Below are 21,239 nucleotides of genomic sequence, written 5' to 3' on the forward strand. Positions count from 1 at the left end.
TGGTTTAATGAAAAAATAAGCTTTATTCAAAACTTTATGTACGGCATTAAAAGGGAAATGTGTGTCAGCTTTGTAGAAATAGGAACTACTGCCAAGCTAAAAAGCTTAATTGGCGCTAGTGTGAATCGAGCTTAAAGCCCAGTTATTATCGAGCATAAAGCCCAGTTATTATCGAGCTTAAAGCCCAGTTATTATCGAGCTTAAAGCCCAGTTATTATCGAGCATAAAGCCCATTTATTATCGAGCTTAAAGCCCAGTTATTATCGAGCATAAAGCCCATTTATTATCGAGCTCAAAGCCCAGTTATTATCGAGCTTAAAGCCCAGTTATTATCGAGCTTAAAGCCCAGTTATTATCGAGCTTGAGGCCAGTTAGAATCGCGTTCTAAGCCTATTTTGAATCAATCTTTAAACGCAGATTGAATTGAGCTGAAGTCCCAGTGTGAATCGAGCTTAACGTTCAGTGTGAATCGAGCTTAAAGCCCAGTGATAATAGTGCTGATTCTAATGTGATTTTTATAAAACTTTTCTTTCAAACAATTAATAAACATATCAATTTATACTCTCTTGTGAATATTTTAACACCACGAAATCTAGAGGGATGTGTGAAGACATCCTAGGTTATGGTTCTACATTAGGAGAAAATTAAACGTAGGTCATACTGTACGACCGCAATGTTAACAGCATTGCGTTTCCCCTAACATTGCAATGTCAATACCAGAAGACTGGATGTCTTGGAGATTATCTTTGGGATTATGGAAAGGTGAATATCTGTAACTATAATTTTACAGAGAAGAATAGAACAGGTTACCCTTGAGTTTCCTTGTATATTTCAGGCTACATCATCTATGTAACTAACTTTTGTCTTTTTCCCGCTATATTGAGTGCCCCCGCACCCGCCCCCTCCCCACCCACGTCCAAACCACTCTCCCTAAGGGTGACTCAGCTGTAAGTTGGACAAGTCATTAAAAACTTTAGTATCAATTAGCAATATTACCAGTGTAATATCTCCATATATCTTTGGTTTTCAAAGATTGGGTCCATGTGTAATTGGTACGACCAATAACAACCAGCGACTCAATTGAAAAACTGGACAATTCTATATGCAGACGATTGGTTCAATAAAACAAACTTGATACGACTAACAATGTAATTATAGCCAAAACAAATAATTTCTAAGCTAGAACATCAAACAACTGTTTGAGCTGTGTTTTACCTAACATATAAAAACACTATAAGTCACGCGCTTGGAATAATAAAAAATATCGCCCGTCTGATTTTAATTAAAGTGACTAGGTCAGTGGAATATTTGATATGGTTCATTACGTGATCAACATGGCTGTTAAAATGGTACATCCGATCGCCTTCTGTGACGATATAATCGTTTAAACCCCGTTGTATAAAATATGAGGGCCTCTCATAGGTCCGCGCTCGCGCTATACGTTTACAATGGCAAACAATAAAACTATTGTATTAGGTCTAGTACACGGTTTTTCCTCGCAGTGACGGTTGCACAACGTTGGATTAAAATTAGAAATTTATTTTGAAATCATTCTAGACTGGTTAGGGGGCCTCGCCCTCACCCTCACCCCGCCTCTGGGAGCCGCCATTGTTCCCCTGACCTCTGTTTTTCAATTATATATCGATTTTACTTTTTGTATACAATTCTGGGGTCTAAAGCTTCCTTTTAAAGTTTAAGAAAAATGTCCCCGCGCCCCACATGGTATCGCAATACAATCGATGGGTATGCTTTGCCCTTCTTCATACAACTCCATATACCGTAAATGGAGTTTGGCCTTGACCGTGTCGGTGTTCTATACGTGTTTAACGTCTGTGGAACAAGTAGAAACAGATTGTCAGGTAAGATCATGAATACCCTCGACTACAGACATAACCTCTTTAAATGATCCATTTCAAGGATGATGGTACTATAATCAACCAATCAAATTCAATGTTTTGTGTGTCGTCATGACCATTGTAGACAATATGACCATAATTAAAGGCGTGGTGTCTGATTTGTCAGTTAGGGTGGCCTTCTTCAGATTTTCTACCACAACTTTAATGTCATCAGTGGGCTCCAGTCGGACCTAGGATCATTCGCAAGAGAAACAAAGACAAATAGTAAAAATTCAAAAATGGAAATAAAATTAGTTTTCACATTCGGTAAGCATTACTATTTATTATTATAATTACCGAGGATGTAGATATTCCAGCGCTCGTCCAGGTTCTTTCACGGACTCAAACACCAAAGTCTCGCTTTGACATTCAATTTCAACTGAAATGATCTGGAATAGTTATGAAATTAATGTTTATATCTACCTCAATGATTTGGCAATCTTGAACGATGGCTAATGGACTAATTTAATGTTTACCCAAATTTGATAATTTTGGGATACTACTCGCAGATCGCCATTTGGTTGGTTTGGTACCGTTCCGCAAATTGAGTAAACGACTTTGTTTGTAGGACTGCACTCTCCAAGCATCTGATAATTGACCAGGTTAAAAGGTACTGTTGCTTTTAACTGATGCGTAATATCTATAATTGACAATAGAGGAGTGAAAGTCAATATTGAAATTGACTGTTTTTAAAACACAACCATCCCCTCAGTCAATAATAAGTTATACGTATTGTCCTGGTACAAAATAGCAGTCTCCACTTGAACTGTTAGTCAATTATAACACGGCACTTCACAAGTTGTTGATATATCACTCCCATTCATCTATCCGAGTGAAGGTCGGGGAAAGTAAACGTCATAAATAACTCAGTATAACTTATAATAGCTTTTCAATCCTTGGGTACTTTCTGATGGAGCTATTAATGTAATGGTTTCAAAACACAAAAGTGGCTCAAATCCCATATGGACTTGTCAAACCAAGTCCACGAGTCTCCGTCCACTAAGCCCCCTAAACACTAGAGTTTCGATAGAAAAGCAAATTAAGAATATGGTCTAAGAATATCATGAAATTCGGGTTCATAATGTAAAGTCGCAAACTTACCACCGTTCCGCTATCTTACATAAGAATTACTGGAGGGTAAATATGTTCTTTTAACAAAAAATCTTTCCTTTTTCAGTCACCATTCTGGCAACAATCGACGTCATCTCTTCCAAGATGGATGTCAAATGTCGAGATTTAAACCCAGGGGACAAAGTGTACTTCTGCCCACAGATCCTGACCCCGGTCTGTGGCAGCAACATGCGGACTTACGACAACCATTGCGACTACTGTGCCGAACGCTGGGAGAAACAGCAAAATGGAGAAAATTGGGATGTTGTCTTGGACCACGAAGGTGAGTGTTAGCATATCACTCGATACCAGCATAACGACAGGGAGAAGGTTGACACAAAAGAGAAGTTATTTAGCGTATCAAAAGCAGATGGCAGAGATACTGTTTGTATTATGATAACCCTCCAGCAAGTATTTGGCCTGAATTTTCCCGGATTATCCATACTCTACTAACGAAGAAAGACGACTTTATCGAAATATTTATGGTTCTTCAATTTCAGGACGATGCGACTCCCCAGGGGTATCAACAATTCCAACTTTATCAGATATCATCAAGAATCCAAGAGTTCCAACCGGGCAAAACTCACCCTTTCCCAAAGTAGATCCTAACCCGATCTACCAGATCAGCCCCGTAGACCAATCCTTCTCTCCTTTCAGTCAACATATCCAGCAATCGCAAAACGGATACAACTTTTTCAAAAACGTTTTAGAAAGGTACTTCCCCAAGAGAAATAATGGAAATCATTTTGGACAATTTAACAATAGGGGAAATACAGGACAATTCGTACCTTCATGGAAAGCCAATTTACAAAACAGTTGGCAAACTAACAGAGACCAAAACTCAGGAAGATATGATTGGCAAAATTACAGACAAAATTCTGGTTTTGGAAACGGATATCAGGGTTCACCTTTCGATCGATTTTCATCACAGTCTGGTAGTTCACAAACCACGAGTTCACAGTTCTGGAGAAGGGTATGTTATGGTTCTCTAACTTTGTGCAGACAGAAGAGTCTTCAGTCGTTTTTCTCGCCATATTTGCCCGTAACAGTTCATTAAGGTGCACAGAACATCTGTTTATAGTGTGTATCTGATTAAGGTGAATCGTGTTAGTAGGCCTTAAAACACTGTCTGATAATGAAGAGTTATCTTACCCCGTAGCGATTCATTAGAAGGAGAGGGTGAATAAGGTGCCAAGCATTTCATTCATTTTCAGTTTTGAAAACGTATATTTCTATGACAGTTGTATGTATACAACAGGCCATGGGTAACTGTTAAAGATAGACTATCTTTTATATGATATTTTTCAGACCAACTGTCAGTATAGTTCAGGATGTGCCAGGAATGGTATGGTTTGTGGTTCAGATAATAGATCCTATTATAACGAGTGCCACTTGTGTTCTTCAACCAGTCAGGCAGGGCGAGAGGTCAAATTTGTTAAACCCGGTCGATGTTAATCGCTTGTCTTCATAATAAATATAAAAATAATTTATTTTTCTTCAATTTATTTTCCCTTCATTTTTATCAATCCTATTGCAGTTTCTGGTTTCCAATAAGGCAAATTTAATGGAAGTCTCTTTTGTATAAACTGATGAAAAACAATGGCCTTCAATCTCCAATTTTCTATTTTTTGTGCGAATTGCCAATACGCTGATTCAAGATCTACGTTAGTAAATTGTTATAAATGTTATAAATTGAACAATAGATTTAAAAAAAGATAGAAATCATAAGAATTTCTAACCTAAAGACAGTGTAAGAGCAGATACATCCATACACAATAGTCAAACCTCATCAGACTTATTGAGTCAGCCATGTAGCCAGGAAGAGCACATTGGTAAACGCAAAGGATGTCCAACTGTCGCCCCTTTTTCAACATAATCTCCTGTAGTTAATGTGCCATAAAAATAACGCCAATGCTTTTCTAATATTCGAACTAAGATGTTTGTCAACATCCTTGTCCGATTAAAACATTAATATGAGAAGTCCACTTTATTTTTGGGCAGTGTAAGTAGTAATCAACACAATGCAAGTCTGACTTGTATAGTTTCTATTACTATTTACTCAACACCCAAAATAACTGACTGCTCTCATTGATGTTTGGTCAGAATTGGAATTGCATAGTTCTGTTCAGTATAAATAAGATGCACAAGTTAGAAATATTAAAGTAAATTTATTAATTATTTGTTCAATAAGAAGTGAGTATATATAATAGATAAGAATACAAATAAATGAATTATTAAAGTGTATAATATACAGAACTAAATTAATATCGCAGCTTGTTCAAATACATGTGCAGAGCTATCTTAAATATTGCAGAGTGGTCAAACTTCTGTTCATAATGAACTCCCGAAACGAGTGTTCATATTATGTACAGAGCTATCTTTAATATTGCAGAGTGCTCGAACTACTATGCATGGTGAACTCCTAAAGCAGAGTGTTCAAATAATATACAGAGCTATCTTTAATATTGCAGAGTGCTCAAACTGCTGTGCATAGTTTACTCCAATTGAGAGTTCAAATAATCAGAGCTATATATATTGCAGAGTGTCTAGATAACTGTGAATAGCCTTCTCCAAGAATAGCGTGTTGCGATAACTTTAAACAGAGCTATATATAAATGCAGAGTGTCTAAATAACTATATACAGGGCTAATTCAACATTACAGAGTGATCTAACAACTGTGCATAGTTAATTAGTCAATTACAGAGTGTTTAAATATAGTGTCTTTATAGCTGTACAAAGTACTCTCCTAAGTATAGATGTAGCAAAGCAGTAGACCTTTATCCCCAATGAATCTATCAGTGAGTCTATCTGAATTGCCAGTATCCTAATTTAAGATCTAAGTTACTAAACTACCATAAAGCTATGAAATTAAGCAATAGATTTAAATATAGATACAATTCATAAGAAATCTTAACCTTAATTCAATGCATGAACATTTAATCCATACAGAATCGACACTCTATACAGGCATGTGGACAAGATGCAGTGTCCAAGCAAGAGTAATTTAATAAGTGTAAAATTTAGAAAACTAAACCTACAAGTTTACTTAAACCTCTAACACGCGAGATATACCCATAGATATTCCTATCAATTTATAATGCTGTGAGATTAAGGAAATTGGAATTTGATCGAATTGTGGTTTGAAAGTATGAAATGAGTTGGAAGACTAAAAATATGAAACCATCACATTTATAAAGTAAATGTAAAATATTTTTTTTTAAATTTACAATTTTGTAAATGGTTATTTTTTATATTAGTATATCCACAACATCGTCAAACTATATTGTGTAGTTTGCGAAATCTATAAATTAATTAAACCATATTTTTTCAAATTGAAACATCTACAAATTGGTCGCATTAGTAATATGAATGATAAAATTGAAGACTAAACGATGAAAGGTCCACTATTTCAACACATAATTTAATCACAGAAACCACAGACATCTAATAAATAATATAATAAACTATTGTATATTGCAACTATTACAGAATTAAGCCTGACCTACATCGTGGTTTAATTGGTCAGATTCTAAGTGAATACTGGTATATATCAATCTATATTTACCCTTTTACACCCATATATCATAATATATACAATTAACAATGTGTAACAAAGTGTAACAATGTCACGTGGTGAGATTTACTGACCTGCCAATTTGTGCCTTTGAACAGTGAAGATTTTTAACAACTTGTTTTTGATTCATTCCCATAATATCTTTTTTGAAAGCGACTGAAAGTCAAAGTCAACAATGGGTCGACTCTCGGAAGCACTGGAGTTTGTTTTTATAGTAGCCACCATTCATAGTCATTGCAATTGATTTGGGAAAAATTTAACTCCAAATGTAGATTAACTTCGCTTAAAATTCCATTATGAATCTGAAATTGCATGAAGCTTATCGTCTCAGTTTTCCATTGTGAAATTTTACTTGTTGGCTCATTGGCACAAGCTGACAAATTGATAAATCTAACTGGCTGACATAATATCAGTAAGTCAGAACAATCTATATATTATATGTATTCTATATCACAAGTAATGAAGAGGTGGGTGAACAGAAAGAAAACTAACAACTAATGATAAATTATTCTGGATTCTGTTTGACTCAGTTTTTAATCTATAATTTATGAAACTTGTCCCATGTTTCTCTTTGAGAATTAGATAGCAAGCTGCACATAAATACAAAATAACATGAGGTCCAAATAAATTATCGTTTGTGATGAGAATTAGATGCCTTGACGAATTTTCAAGTCAATTTTGTGCTTATCAAGATTTAATACATTCCCACTTACAGAAATCCAAATAATTAAACTTATGAGTTAATAAGTTTCTTCAAGACCATTCAGATTTGGTAACCTATAGTTTATTTCTCAATTTATGACTTGTCGAGATTTTTACAAAGACTTTCAGTCAAACATAAGTACAGAAAAAAAGTGCAGATTTAACAAACAAACTTCTTCAAAACAAACAAATAACAATTCTTAACGAAAACATATTTATAAATAATTTGATTTTGAGGAAATTTCAACAAATAATATTACACAAATTGGTAAAATGCAATTCACATAGCAACCCAGAAGTCCTTTCTCTCTCTCATCATTTTGTTTAAGTTGATTTTATTTGATCTGGTGAATACTCTTAATCAGTTGAAATGATCCTGCTTTCAAAAACGGCAATGTGAATTGTATCTTATAGATGAAAACAGAAAAAATTTAGACAATTATATTGAGCTTCTTGCTTCCTGATTATCTTGCACATGAAAGTCAAATTGCAACAAATATTGTATATCAAAAACAAGTTTTCTTGCAACAATGTAGGCCGAAATTATCATATAACAGAACAGAAAATAACTGAAACAAAATGACTTATTGAATGTATTAAACAATCTTATCAGACAAAAAAGCCAGTCCTCCTAAAACAAGCTAATATATCTTTCAAAAATTATAATCAATACTCGACCTTACAATATGTTAATTTTTAATAATCTTCTGAATGGTGAAGTGTGAATTTCTGGATCAAGTAATTTTAATGTTTGTTCATATTTACTATTAATTTATTTTTAAGTAAACAATATTTAAATCTTACAGTTGTTCCAAGGCAGAATTCTTATTTGTTAATAATTTGATTCAATTTATCAAGATACTTTGTTCAAAATATATATTGTTCGTATTCAGTATTACATATACATAAACAAAACGGTAATATGTTACGGAAAAAATGACGGGTTATTAACCAAGATATTTTGTTCAAAAACTATTTCGGTCCTATTACATATACAAACATTTGAAACAGAAAATGACAAGTTATACAAAGATTCTTGTTCAGAGTGCTATCAATATTTAAATATGGGATATGAATTTAATACATAGATACATATTCAGCCGTTTATCATCCAGTAGGATATTTGTTCCTGAAATACAAGGCACATTGGGAAATTTACAATTGATACGAATTAAGATCAATAAATAAACCTTCAGTCCATTTTATTGTTAAAATTGTTTAGTTTGTTGTATTGTTCAGCTTAGATAATTTTTTTTTTTTAATATTCAGAGCAATTTTATAATGAACTGTGGAATCCTTCAACATCTTTCAAAATTAATGTAACAAATTGACACTGTTATTACAGTAATCTAGTTTGTTATGACTACAGTGGCTATTACAAATATTCACATCCAAAGCAATGAAGCAGTGAAATTGTACCATAGCCAAAATGACTTGTGTCACAAATTGTCATAAATTTGTGGTAAACATGCAGTGGTAAGGATGTGGTAAAGATGTGGTAAGGAATGGAAATGCAGTGGTAGTGGTAATAAAAATATCAAATGTTGTGACGAATAATTAAGATGAAAAGAATCTTTATTTTCCGTTGACTATTAATCTGGAAATCTCGCCCTGTAATTAAGATTGTATAAAATAAAGATAAAAATTAAAAAGGGGTTGCCATAAGCTTTTATTTAAAAGGGTTTAATCAGCGCAAATAGGATTGTAAAATATACATCTGATTAAAATACAGATTTAAATATTTGTTGCATATTTTTGTGGCATTCCTTCACTTGTCATTTATGATCTGACTAAATTCTCCTTTAAATCGTGTTCATTCAAAATCTTGACCTTGTTGCTTCAAATGTTGTTATAATTTATCCTAACCAATCAAAAACCCAGTTGGATGGGTGGGTTGATAATAGAAGCCAAGGTTTTAACAACGGCATTCTCTGAATTCTTTACAAGAGGTTGGTAAATCATTAAGTGAACTGAGAATTTGATTGTTGAATATTTAATGACCTAGAAAACATGCTGCTTGATAGTTTTGTAAGATTATGGATGGCTAGTGGAATCACCCACCAAAAAAATACAGAGCAAAACATCCATTTCTGTATTTTAATCAGATTGCATTGGGTATATCTCTGGATAGGTAAAAATTGAACTCCAAGTCTTCTGATAAAAACCACTACCAAAATATGCCCATGCTTTTGGGAGATGAAAATCCTTAGAAAAGACCACACACAATAAATTTTATCAAAGTAGAACAAAGAAAATATTGCATAAAGGGAAAAAAATCGCCCTAAAAACAGGCAAGCCAGGAAATACAAAGACTGGATTGGTTCCAATTCATTCATATTTTTCAATTTATATTACATTTTTTGACAAAAAATAAGTCTTTACCACAATATCTTTACAATTTGGTTTTTAACACATATTTTTATATTTCCTGCTTGCTTAGGCGCGATCGAAAATTGAGAATATATAAAAAAATTATTTTCAGTGCCCTATTACACAAATTTCTAACAAAATGAATCCTCTTTCATTAGAACTTTGTGAAACTGACACTGGCATGCTTGAGCACTTTCTAAAAAATCCCAAAAGAGGTAAAAAAGCAAAAAATATTTCATGCGATAACTTACCGGGAATGAATAGACAAAGAGAACGACTAATAATATAAATATCAACAGAATCAGACCACCAATAAAATACCATTTATAACGGCGCCATATTATATGTTTAAATGTTTTCCATGGTGACGCAAACCACAGGAATGAGGTGTCAGGACGCCTGGAATAAACAGAAATGATAAATTATTAATCGGTGGAAACGTGGAATGTCAGAAATATTCATATCATGAATTTACTCTCTTTGATATAAACATTTTTATGAGAATATATTTGTTATAAAATTAAATGAACAAATAAAAAATGAAAAGAAAATTTCATTAAAAATAAGAATTGAATTACGAATTCTAGGCTAAAGAAGCTGAAGCTTACATTAATCTGTCAACTAAATATAAAAAATTCATAAATTCATATTAACAAGGTCATAAAAGTTCATATTAACAAGGTCATAAAAGTTCATATTAACAAGGTCATAAAAGTTCATATTAACAAGGTCATAAAAGTTCATATTAACAAGGTCATAAAAGTTCATATTAACAAGGTCATAAAAGTTGTTCAGTATGAACTTACTTTGGAGGATCTAGTTTGGGATGCATATTAGGTTCATCTTGACCACAGCCGGCTGGTCTTTCTTCAGCCTCCGTGGCTGGAATCAACTCCAACTCCATCTCTACTTTACCCTGAAATTATTTTAATTATTAGTCAGAAGTGTTACCATTCTTTGTCCAGCTTAGAACAAGATAGTCAGTTACAACTTTAGTATTGATGTCATTTTCTTGGATACCACAAACAAATGCTTGTTGTGGGTTCTCATTAGTGTCTGAAATAGTTCATCTTTCCACGTTATTCCAGTCGATCCTGTACAATTAATCCAAGAAAGATCAATGTCAAGGTTTTGCCACGGACCAGGTGATAGATAGGATACCCATAAACCTAAACTGTCTGTTAATTCATGACCATGAGGTCTGGTCAAGTGCCAAGTGGTAGACCAGATCCTCAGGAAACTAAGTTGTTATCATTTTATAATATAAATACTTCTTTCTTTTCTTAAATATTTCAAAGAAAAAAAATTTTACCCAACTTACCGTTAATATTTTCTCTCCAGTTTCATCATTATAACATGGCCAGAATCCACGTAACCGTTTACACTCAAATAACGATACAGTCTTTATATCTTTAGGGTTGTTAATATCAGGAATCATTGACAAATCACAGCTTCGAGCTTTCTTGGCAGGGAACGGCATATTATTCAGATTCAATTCCAGAGTTCCAAGGAAATCATCAGCTGAGAATTTATCATTATCCCAGATTTGTGTCATCAGAATTGGGGCTAGATGTTGTTCTGTTTCATCCAAACTCCAGAAATGTTCCTGAAGGATAAACGGATTACATCCAATTATCATATTCTTTTATTCGAATTCATATTTGAGACACATATACATAAAAGCACATACTGATATTCTGAATCAGAGAGTCCACATAGTTTACAATGCCATGTAGGATTCAGAACAGAAAAGATGTTGTCAAAGAATAAAAATAAATAAAGGTGAAGGAATATCTTGAATCTTTTACCTTTTTCTTGACAACCATACTCTGTTCAGCTGGTAGATAATCTAACGGAAATACAAATCTCCAGTTAAACATACCACTTCCATCTAATGATCTGTAGAGAATAAACACACATTAGTGAATGAAAATCTTAAAACTGTCTAGGTGTTTAGCAGGAGAATCATGTTAGTTCTTGGTATTACCTTAGTCAAAATTCTATGTCACCTTACTGCCAAATGATTTTGAAGTCAGCCTGTAGGATACAAATTGTTCAGATTTCCAAAAGTATTCAACTGCTAAACAAACAAATAGTACCACCAGTGAATTGATCCAGATCCAACTGAAACCAAGTAGCTAACAACCAAACCAACAGTACTCAACTATCCTATTGATCCTGTAACCTATCTTAACTACCAACTACTTTGTTGAAGATATCAGATACGGTCAAGATTTCTATCATTTGTAAGCTCTCACCTGTAATGTACATCTGTTTTTTGTTTCTCATCAATGCCGGACATCCATCCTACAACATAGATATCACTCATAGCCTCCCCTGTTATAGATTCTTCTTCCAGTACCACATCAGCTGTATTCCATATTACAATCCGTAATACATAGCTAGAATAGAATTAAAATAAGTTTAACATCCCTACTTTTACTCCGGATTGGGTGAGGGTAGTCACCACCATTTAGTATGCAATAAGGGAAATTTTTCCACAATAGCAGCATTAGTCCACCCTCGTAATATTTCCTTATGTTGAGGGATCATTAATGTGTGCAGTCTGTGGTTTCCGTCTCTTTGCCCCTGTGTATATCATACATTTTGAGGCAAACATCACTGACAAGGGCATCTAAGTGGACAAATCTATGGTATTAACTCAACCTATAGCAGATTAACCATTGGGAGAAGGTAGACTTACCCCTTAGGTTTCCTAGGTTCAACAACAAATGGTGGACCAGGTTCACCCACAGATTTAGGGAAAATATCCACAAACATCTGTACTTTACCCTGAAATAACAACCAGATTGCTGATTATATTTATACACCTTATAGAAATCCGGGGTTACAGTTATCTATATTTAGACAACGAGGATCTTAGCATGAAAAGCCACTGAACAACAGTGTGAATATTGGTTACATCGAACAAATGAGGCACTGGGATCCGATCTCGATCGGCATGTGAAAGTCAAATGACCTTAAATCATCTTCACTCATAATTCCAGTCAACCCAGCCATAAATGGATTAGGGATAATCAGATAAAGGTAATTGCCAAGAGGTTTGGCCAAGGACCAGCTGGTATCACTAGTAATGTGGTTCCAAAAAACTATGGCCACAGCTTGCTTGTTTGTAAAGATGAGAATCTCTGGGGTTAATTTACCTGTTCTATATTTGGCTGTAGAGGGTTAAATATTGGTCGTGTTTCAACGTGTTCTTTGACTATCGGGAAAGTATTTAATACATGTAACGCTAGTCGTTCTTCTGGTGGTCCCCAATTCACATTGGGTCGGACATTATGCTCTGAAATAAACAAATGAGACAATTTATCATGTGTAACGGGCTCGGTGCCGAGCTGAAAAACACAATTACAGATACTCATTCGAAGACTGCAACTAAAAACCATTAAAAGGGAGAAATAAGAAATTTCAGAGGACCATGTACCTGGAAACTGATCTGTTCACTAGCATGAATTTTGATGCTTCAAGTTTCTTCCTGTTACTTGGAGAAAATATCTTGAGGATTAAAATCAACAGAATCAAAATATATCTATCTATGGTTACTCTTTATGAAACAGATCCAAGTTCAAAAGAATACAACTTACCAAAATTAGCCAGATTATGTACAGTTTTACCAACTTTTACACTGTTATTACCATAGTACATAGGAACCTGCATATGGTGTTTCTGACAGTAATCTTCTAGTAATAATTTTGGTTTCCGACTATCTCTCCATTGATTCACTCCAGATCTGGAATAACAATTTAATATTTTAGTTCGACTGAAAATAATTAAGACCATAGGCCTACACCTCCTTGAATAAACTGTGACTTGTTTTACTTCAGTTTGCATTTAGAAGTTACTAGATTTTTGCTTTATTGGATCCAAAAATAAAAATTTTGTCCAGTAAGTGGCAATTTTCGTGCCAAGTCTCATGATTCCCATGAAAGCCCTTTGTTGTTGGTCTCCTCTCCACTGAATAAATACCAATTCTATGTTAGCTGCTGACTGACGGAATACAGTAGACTGAATGTGTACCAACATCGTCAAAAAAAATTTACATAGCTTCAAATGAAAATATCAAGTGAAAGGGAATATAAAACATGGCAACTAGCCAAAGTTCAAGTCTATAAAATAGGAACTTACATGCAATAAGAACCAGGCAGACCACAGAGAGCCATATTTTTAGTAAGGAATCTATTTTCTAAATCTATAACAGTTTCGCCGATTATATCATCAGCACTGATTAAATCATAATCTTTTATTCTTACTATCAGATCTTTAGCTAGTGGAATGGTGGCTTTCAATTCAAACATTCTGGAATAATAATAAGGCAGTTTTAAAATCAAAAAATAAAATCCACAGAATATACAAATAGTACTCAAACAATTACTGATGGTTTCTGTTTTACAAGACAAAAAAAATCCCAAAATCCACAGAAAATACAGAAAAAAAAAATGGATATTTAAACTACCATCTAATCACTTTTTAGGTTTGTGGATATTAACTTGTTCAATTTTCTCATTCGCAAGACAGAATTTGTGGATCTTGACTTAAAGTTCTTGACAGAATTTGGTGTGCCAATCATCTTTTTGATACCCTTCTGGCCGTAGAAAATATGTAAACTTACTTTCCAAACACTGGATCGATAGAATTAGGGATATATTCATCTCTCGTACTTTTCTTCTTATCCCCTAGAATTACTTCTAGATAGGGATCAGCCAGTCCACTGGAATCATTGGGTTGAAGATCAAACGCCTTAATAACATAAACTCGTACAATACATTCTTCAGGTGCACTAGGAGGCAGAGCACTTAAAGCTTTCCTGGGTAGAGGCTCAGCAGGGTCTGCTGGTAGAGGATACACTCGGAATGACCCCTAGGAAAATAGCAAAGATTAGTTGACATGGGTGGGGCTTGAACATATGTAAATTGGGAAGAGCAGGTGTACAGGAGACATGCAGAGCTCTCGTTAGATACTGTTCTAATAATAAACTAATGTTGATTGGATGAATGCAGATATATCAACAATGTCTGATATGTGTCCCCTCAATAACCAAGTAATTGAAATCAAACATGACTGGTAAATAAAGATATATTAACATCCCTTTTAGCATTCCATGCATGACATTTGTCAAAAAAAACAACTCAATTTTTACCTTAAATTCACCAACTATATTAGTATCATCTTCATCTTCATCTTTCCCCCGACAGAGGGCAAAGGTCGTACAGAAATCTGTGAACCCATTGTATGTTTCTGACTTCTCTAACTCCCCTTTATAGATCTACAAATAATATATAAAGTTAGCTTTATAGATCTAGAAATAATATACAAAGTTAGCTTTATAGATCTACAAATAGTATACAAAGTTAGCTTTATAGATCAACAAATAGTATACAAAGTTTCCATCAAGTTAGCTTTATAGATCTACAAATAATATACAAAGCTAGCTTTATAGATCTACAAATAATATACAAAGTTAGCTTTATAGATCTACAAATAGTATACAAAGTTAGCTTTATAGATCTACAAATAATATACAAAGTTAGCTTTATAGATCTACAAATAGTATACAAAGTTAGCTTTATAGATCTACAAATAGTATACAAAGTTAGCTTTATAGATCTACAAATAATATATATAGTTTCCATCAAGTTAGCTTTATAGATCTACAAATAGTATACAAAGCTAGCTTTATAGATCTACAAATAGTATACAAAGCTAGCTTTATAGATCTACAAATAGTATACAAAGTTAGCTTTATAGATCAACAAATAATATACAAAGTTAGCTTTATAGATCTACAAATAATATATATAGTTTCCATCAAGTTAGCTTTATAGATCAACAAATAATATACAAAGTTAGCTTTATAGATCTACAAATAGTATACAAAGTTAGCTTTATAGATCTACAGATAGTATACAAAGTTAGCTTTATAGATCTACAAATAGTATACAAAGTTAGTTTTATAGATCTACAGATCAGATAACAGATAAGTTATTATTCATTTATTTATTTGACCTGAAACCCAATTGCTAATAAAAGATGTAGCACATGCTCAGTTCAACTTTCCTGTTACACTGTAGAAGACTGTAATGCCACAGGCGTAATAAAAGATGGCTGACACACCTGCAGACAGTGTGGTACTATCAAAATATCTGTCAGAGCTTATTTGACATCAACGCATTCACTTATTGAGTAGCTTGTTCAGATTCTATACACCTACTTACCTTAATCTTATCATAGCCTCTTTCAAGATACTTTTTACACTTTGACGTTTCGCCAATAGATGCGTAAAATTTGGACCACCAATCAATTTCTTCATCGACCAGCTCTTCTTTCTAGAAAACAGAAGTAGGGTGAAAATCGTACATCAGGAACCAAGAAATTTGGTGAGAAAATCTTGAGGAGTTTGATGTTATTATAAGAGATGAAATATACATTTCAAGTTGACTCCTTGACATAAAATATTTTATAGATATTAGTAATTATTGTATTATTTCAATAAACATTAAAACATCCATGATGGCTACATTCAATATTAGTTCTCGATTAATTTCTTTATGGTTGAGATCTGTTAAATTCTTAAACATATATCAAAATTATTTTTTAAAAAATGACAATATCAGAATCCAGAAACCATCACCTAAAAACCATGCAAAAAACAAGCAAAATTCACAATCTTAAGATTTAAATGGAGTAATATCTATAATTTCAGTTATGTTAAAATGAAATTTAAACACCAGCGAAAAGAAACATGGATATTTTTGACAATAATTTTAGAAAGATTTCTTCCAGCTGACGTTTGTAGACATCTGGAGAATTTGAAAAATTATTAGAAAATGTGAATTTTGCTTCAAAACTTAAAATTTAAAACTGGAAAAAATAAAATAATTTGTAATTTAATAAAACTGTTATTTTTGTCTGTATTTAGATGTTGAAACTTGCAGTAGAGTCTGTGATAAATACACCGCGGAATTCAAACATTGGTCAAGGAAAGCAGTATAGAAACAATTGTAATGGAAAATGATTGAATTAATCTGAGTCACAACTTGAATACTTCTTCCAATTTTTTATAATTCCTCATTTCACCTGATGATGACTTGTAAATTGTTGAAAAACACATCCAGCCATGAAGTCAAATTGGGTCTTTCAATCACAGATGGCATCATTCATCCAGAGAGGTCAACAATAGCGCCAATTTGTAGATTCATGAATAGTACTTACACACCAGGTAAAAAAAAGAGCATGCCCTGCCTAGCTGATGCCAAGAAACTATTGATAGGGGAGAATGAAAAAGGATGCGACAAAAATTTAAGATCTTTGTTTATGTATTCAAGGCATTAAATTAAAAAATTCCTACCCAAGCCATTCAGGGTCTTTATTTAAAAAGGGTGCTAGTAAAAACCTTAAAGCTCAACAAATCCCCAAAAATCTTGCAGAACTTCTAAAAGTGCTTGAATTTTATCAAAAGGGTCTCTGGTGCTAATAAAAACCTTATCTAAGTGAAACCTCAATAAAGCCCAGCAAAATTTGGAATAATTTTTCTAAAAGTGCTACAATTCCAAAACTTGAGAAATTTGAAAGAGGGGAGTGCCTAAACACCGAAAATGTCTAGTGCTTTGAAATGAACCTCGTCAATCAGAGCATCTTTCATTTCACCAACTTCCTGTAAGACTGATGTTCCAACGTCCGGCAGATCTAACTGTGGAAACTTCAATTTCTTTTTTATTCCTCCGAAAAGTCCCTTCTTTAAAAATTCGGGTGGAAGCAAGAAAAGATGAAAAATTTTCAATTAAGATACAGTAGGAAGATTGAATGAAATATGCAAATTTATGCAAATGAATATGAAAATGACTAATGAAATGAATTTATGTATGCATACATTTTCTTTTACTGTGAGCTTATTATGATTTCCCTATTAATCTTAAATAAACTTATATCAAAAAGATTTAATTTTCAAATTTATGCAAAAAATCTTAGATGTATGAGTCTGTCTTTCCTTTTAATGTGAGTCTAGAACTAAAAATTTTTGTCCCATATTAATTCCGAATATACATATCAAAAATGTAATTTATGCAAATTCATGCAAAAAGTCAATCGCAAAAATGCGCAAGGTTTTCAGATTATCAAAGACAGGAAAGATATTATTGTCTTATGCTTCATCTGAAATATATTCAAAAATCTGAGGTCATGAGGTCAAGGATTAAAGGTCAAAGGTCAATTAAGTCAAAGATTAAATATTGAATAAAAATCTGAAATAAAGATGACAACACATATATATATCTTAGAAAAGTACGTTGAAATCTGAAAGCTGAAGTTTATCAAGCCACAATAGACTAAACAAAATAACTAATCTTCCATTTCCACATCTAACGGGTCCTTAACCAACCAAAGGAGTCAGATATATACACAGGAGAAATTACTGCTAATCTTGTACTAAAATGTTTGATATTTTGACTCTGATTAATATATTTTTTGTTGGATAAAAAACACTTTGTATGAAAAAAACAACCTCTTGGATTATGGTTGGAATATGTGTTAAGTACAGTATATATGTAAGCGTTCTCCACAAGATATACTACATATATGTAACTATAACAAACTTAGATACGACTTAAAGTCAAATCCAATGTAAAAGAAATATTTGAACATATGTTTAAATAATTCTTGAGACAATATTACATCTTAGTCACTTATCTTAGAAAACTAAAATGAGAATCAAAGTTTCAAACATTGTAGCTACAAGAAATTGACAGAATTTCAAAGTTTGTCTGGTCACCGTGTTTACCTTACTCTTTTTACGTCTAATTTTAATATGAAATTTTTCCGATAATGAAGTTTTATCAGAGAGGGATAGTTTACTCTCTGATATCATTGAGATGTTGTCATACGCTGGGAAATCATCCTTAGGTAGCAAATAATATAAAATATCATATTTTCATTCATGTCATAGTGTTACTAGTAATTTCAATTCAATTCAATTCTTCAATTCTAGAACTTCAACTCTACATATTTTGAAACGACCTTTTAGTTCTAAAATAACTGTTATTATTTTATATGTAACAACTAATCTGATTGGTTAATATCATCGTCGGTAACCAATCAGGGTTCTTCATAAATACCATATTGACATAAACCAATAATAAGTGTTCTTTGTATAATACATTTACGATTATCTCAAAATTATAATAATGACAACAAGCTAACAATCTGATTGGATATTCTGCACTAACATTAACCAATCAATGTTCTTCGTATTTTACGTCTTTTTAACAAGTAATCAATTTGCTAAGATTCATCATGACTAGCTATGAACAAGGTTCTTATCTATCAGTAAAAAATGAAAATTATAATTCCCTGTAAAATTCTATCTAATTTACAAACAAACAAAACTTTCTAAGCTACAATTGGTCAAGGTGATGTATACACATCCAGGAACCTTCAAAACACTAACATGACTAGTCCACTATATTCTTAGGTAGTTTAGGTAGGATAGAACACAATGTTGAAAGGTCAAGAACATATATTGTATAGATTTAATTACTACCTATTCTACCTAAAAATAATAAAGTAGACTACTCCATAAGTTGATGTTGAATATCTTCGCTATCTATATCACATATTCCACCTCAGAATATAGTAGACTATTCATGTTATTGGTTTGAAACATTCTCGCATGTGCATAATTCTATTTGACCTATATTTCTATACAATGGCTTTTCATCTGAAAAAGAAATCTTCAACCAGATGAGAATGAGGCTATACTATACTTTCTGTTTCCATGAAGGCTAATAATCTAATTACGTTGTTTACAAACTAAAACAGGGTTATGTTAGATTTCTTCTTTAATTTAGCCTTAAAGAGACTGTCCCACTTACAAAATGCTTGAGCTATTTGTTTTCAGCAAGACTGGATATACTATTGCAATGTCATATGAATACTTCTTATGAACTCTTCCACACATGCATATTCTTTAGCAAATGGTATACATTATTATTATGTTGGAAGAGTCCAATTAGCAGGTAGGGCTTTTCTTCTTTCTAAACTCACACTTAATCTTTGTGTACATAATCCACTTAAAGAAGATTAAATTTTAAGCTTTAATAATGAAATTGTTAAAGGGACAATCTCTTTAAGCCATTTTAACACCATGCCATTATATATTAGCAATTTTAGTACAAAAATTCATAACACAGCAATATCGTGAAACAGCACCCCGCAATAAACAAATTTCAAGCAATTTCATTGGTGCTAAATTCAACGATATTATGAAAAAGAGGATTCAAAGAATACAAACTGAACACTAAAATGTTACTATAAATAACTTCAAACTAAAAATGGTGATTTCGTGAACATGAATACGTGAAATGCCCACCACAAAATGTGCGAACGATTTTCTTACGTTGTCAACTGTTTTAATTTCTGTGGACGTTAAAGATTCGTAACCATTTCGTTTACGATTTAAACCACTTCGTAATTTTGAGTCGACTTCCATCATAAGATTTGTGACTGCTGTGTCAAGGGAGTCGGATTTCTAAATAAAAATACCACCAAGCAGATGAAACAGTTTTTACTTTTCATGCATGATCAAATTTGAAGAAATAAAAAGAACGTTTTCCACTTCCATTACATTATTTATGAAAAGAATCAATAAATCAATTTAGAATAAAATGATGATAGTTTCATTTGACATTTAATCACTTATGAATATCATGATAAATTTGTGACTGGAAAAATAGATTTTAATGAAAGAACTTAAATGCACATGCATTCTGAATTTAACCTATATATTGAAGTTAAAGAATGCTTAATGCTCATTGTATGCATTTTGTTTTTAATATCATAGGCTATGAAATGTAAGAATTAAATAAATTCCTAACATAGTACAAAGATATCCAAAAGGGCAAATACATAGTCATTCTGAATTTGACCTTAGTCGATGAAAACCAAAAGTCCTCTTTCCTAATATAGTATCAGCCTTTTTTACTAGTAGCACCACATGCATTCTGATCTTACTCTATTTAAGCAATAGTTTAAAATCATTATAATTCTGATTATGGCAAAATTCCCTATTTATGTAATGATATGACTTCTTTTAATAAGGATATATTAATGCACATGCTTTCTGATGTAGACTTCCCATTATCTTAATAATGCATTTCCACAGAGCACATGCATTTGTTTCTGCCTTTAGCTTTTAATCTAGCTAAGATCATGCATTTTGAATCCTCTTATTCCATTTAGTATTGACATAACGTATTGACATAACAAATTGACATTACAACTTGACATTACAACTTGACATTACAGGATGTAAAAAATACAGATTTACAAAAAGCACATGCAAATTGATCACTGTTCCCCTTTCAGAAGATATTCTTGAATCCTCTTTTTAAAGATAGAAATATAGAAATATAGTTTGGTGTTAGTGAAAGATAGAGGATCTAATTCTTAGAAATAATTTATACAACCCACATCTGAGAATCAGTGATTTCAGTGTGTATTAGTCAAATGTTTTTGTAACATCTAAGAAATAGAGCCGTAAGGTGTTAAATGCATAAAAATTACTAAAAATTATTTT

General features: G+C 32.7%; 2 protein-coding genes across 2 annotated transcripts in view; one reads left to right on the forward strand and one right to left on the reverse strand.

Moving 5' to 3' along the window:
* Positions 1–1,783: 1,783 nt before the first annotated feature.
* LOTGIDRAFT_169694 (hypothetical protein) lies at positions 1,784–4,460 on the forward strand (the record flags this gene model as incomplete). The annotated part of the gene is made up of 4 exons (XM_009067992.1): positions 1,784–1,859; positions 3,073–3,288; positions 3,506–3,978; positions 4,314–4,460. 4 exons carry the CDS (start codon positions 1,784–1,786, stop codon positions 4,458–4,460), a joined length of 912 nt encoding a protein of 303 aa, XP_009066240.1.
* A 3,832-nt stretch (positions 4,461–8,292) lies between these two features.
* Positions 8,293–21,239, reverse strand: part of LOTGIDRAFT_223003 (hypothetical protein) — a gene marked incomplete at its 5' end in the record, with an annotated part of 34,682 nt that continues 21,735 nt past the window's right edge. Inside the window, 14 exons of the mRNA XM_009067993.1 lie at positions 8,293–8,893; positions 9,904–10,051; positions 10,459–10,568; positions 10,974–11,258; positions 11,461–11,551; positions 11,911–12,054; positions 12,357–12,445; positions 12,817–12,956; positions 13,258–13,403; positions 13,799–13,969; positions 14,283–14,530; positions 14,811–14,936; positions 15,886–15,996; positions 17,289–17,378. Coding sequence (XP_009066241.1) covers positions 8,858–8,893; positions 9,904–10,051; positions 10,459–10,568; positions 10,974–11,258; positions 11,461–11,551; positions 11,911–12,054; positions 12,357–12,445; positions 12,817–12,956; positions 13,258–13,403; positions 13,799–13,969; positions 14,283–14,530; positions 14,811–14,936; positions 15,886–15,996; positions 17,289–17,378 — 1,935 coding nt within the window. The 3' untranslated portion in view covers positions 8,293–8,857. The remainder of the gene's footprint in view (positions 8,894–9,903; positions 10,052–10,458; positions 10,569–10,973; positions 11,259–11,460; positions 11,552–11,910; positions 12,055–12,356; positions 12,446–12,816; positions 12,957–13,257; positions 13,404–13,798; positions 13,970–14,282; positions 14,531–14,810; positions 14,937–15,885; positions 15,997–17,288; positions 17,379–21,239) is intronic.

This window comes from Lottia gigantea (assembly GCF_000327385.1).
Source record: "Lottia gigantea unplaced genomic scaffold LOTGIsca_88, whole genome shotgun sequence".
NCBI lineage: Eukaryota > Metazoa > Mollusca > Gastropoda > Lottiidae > Lottia > Lottia gigantea.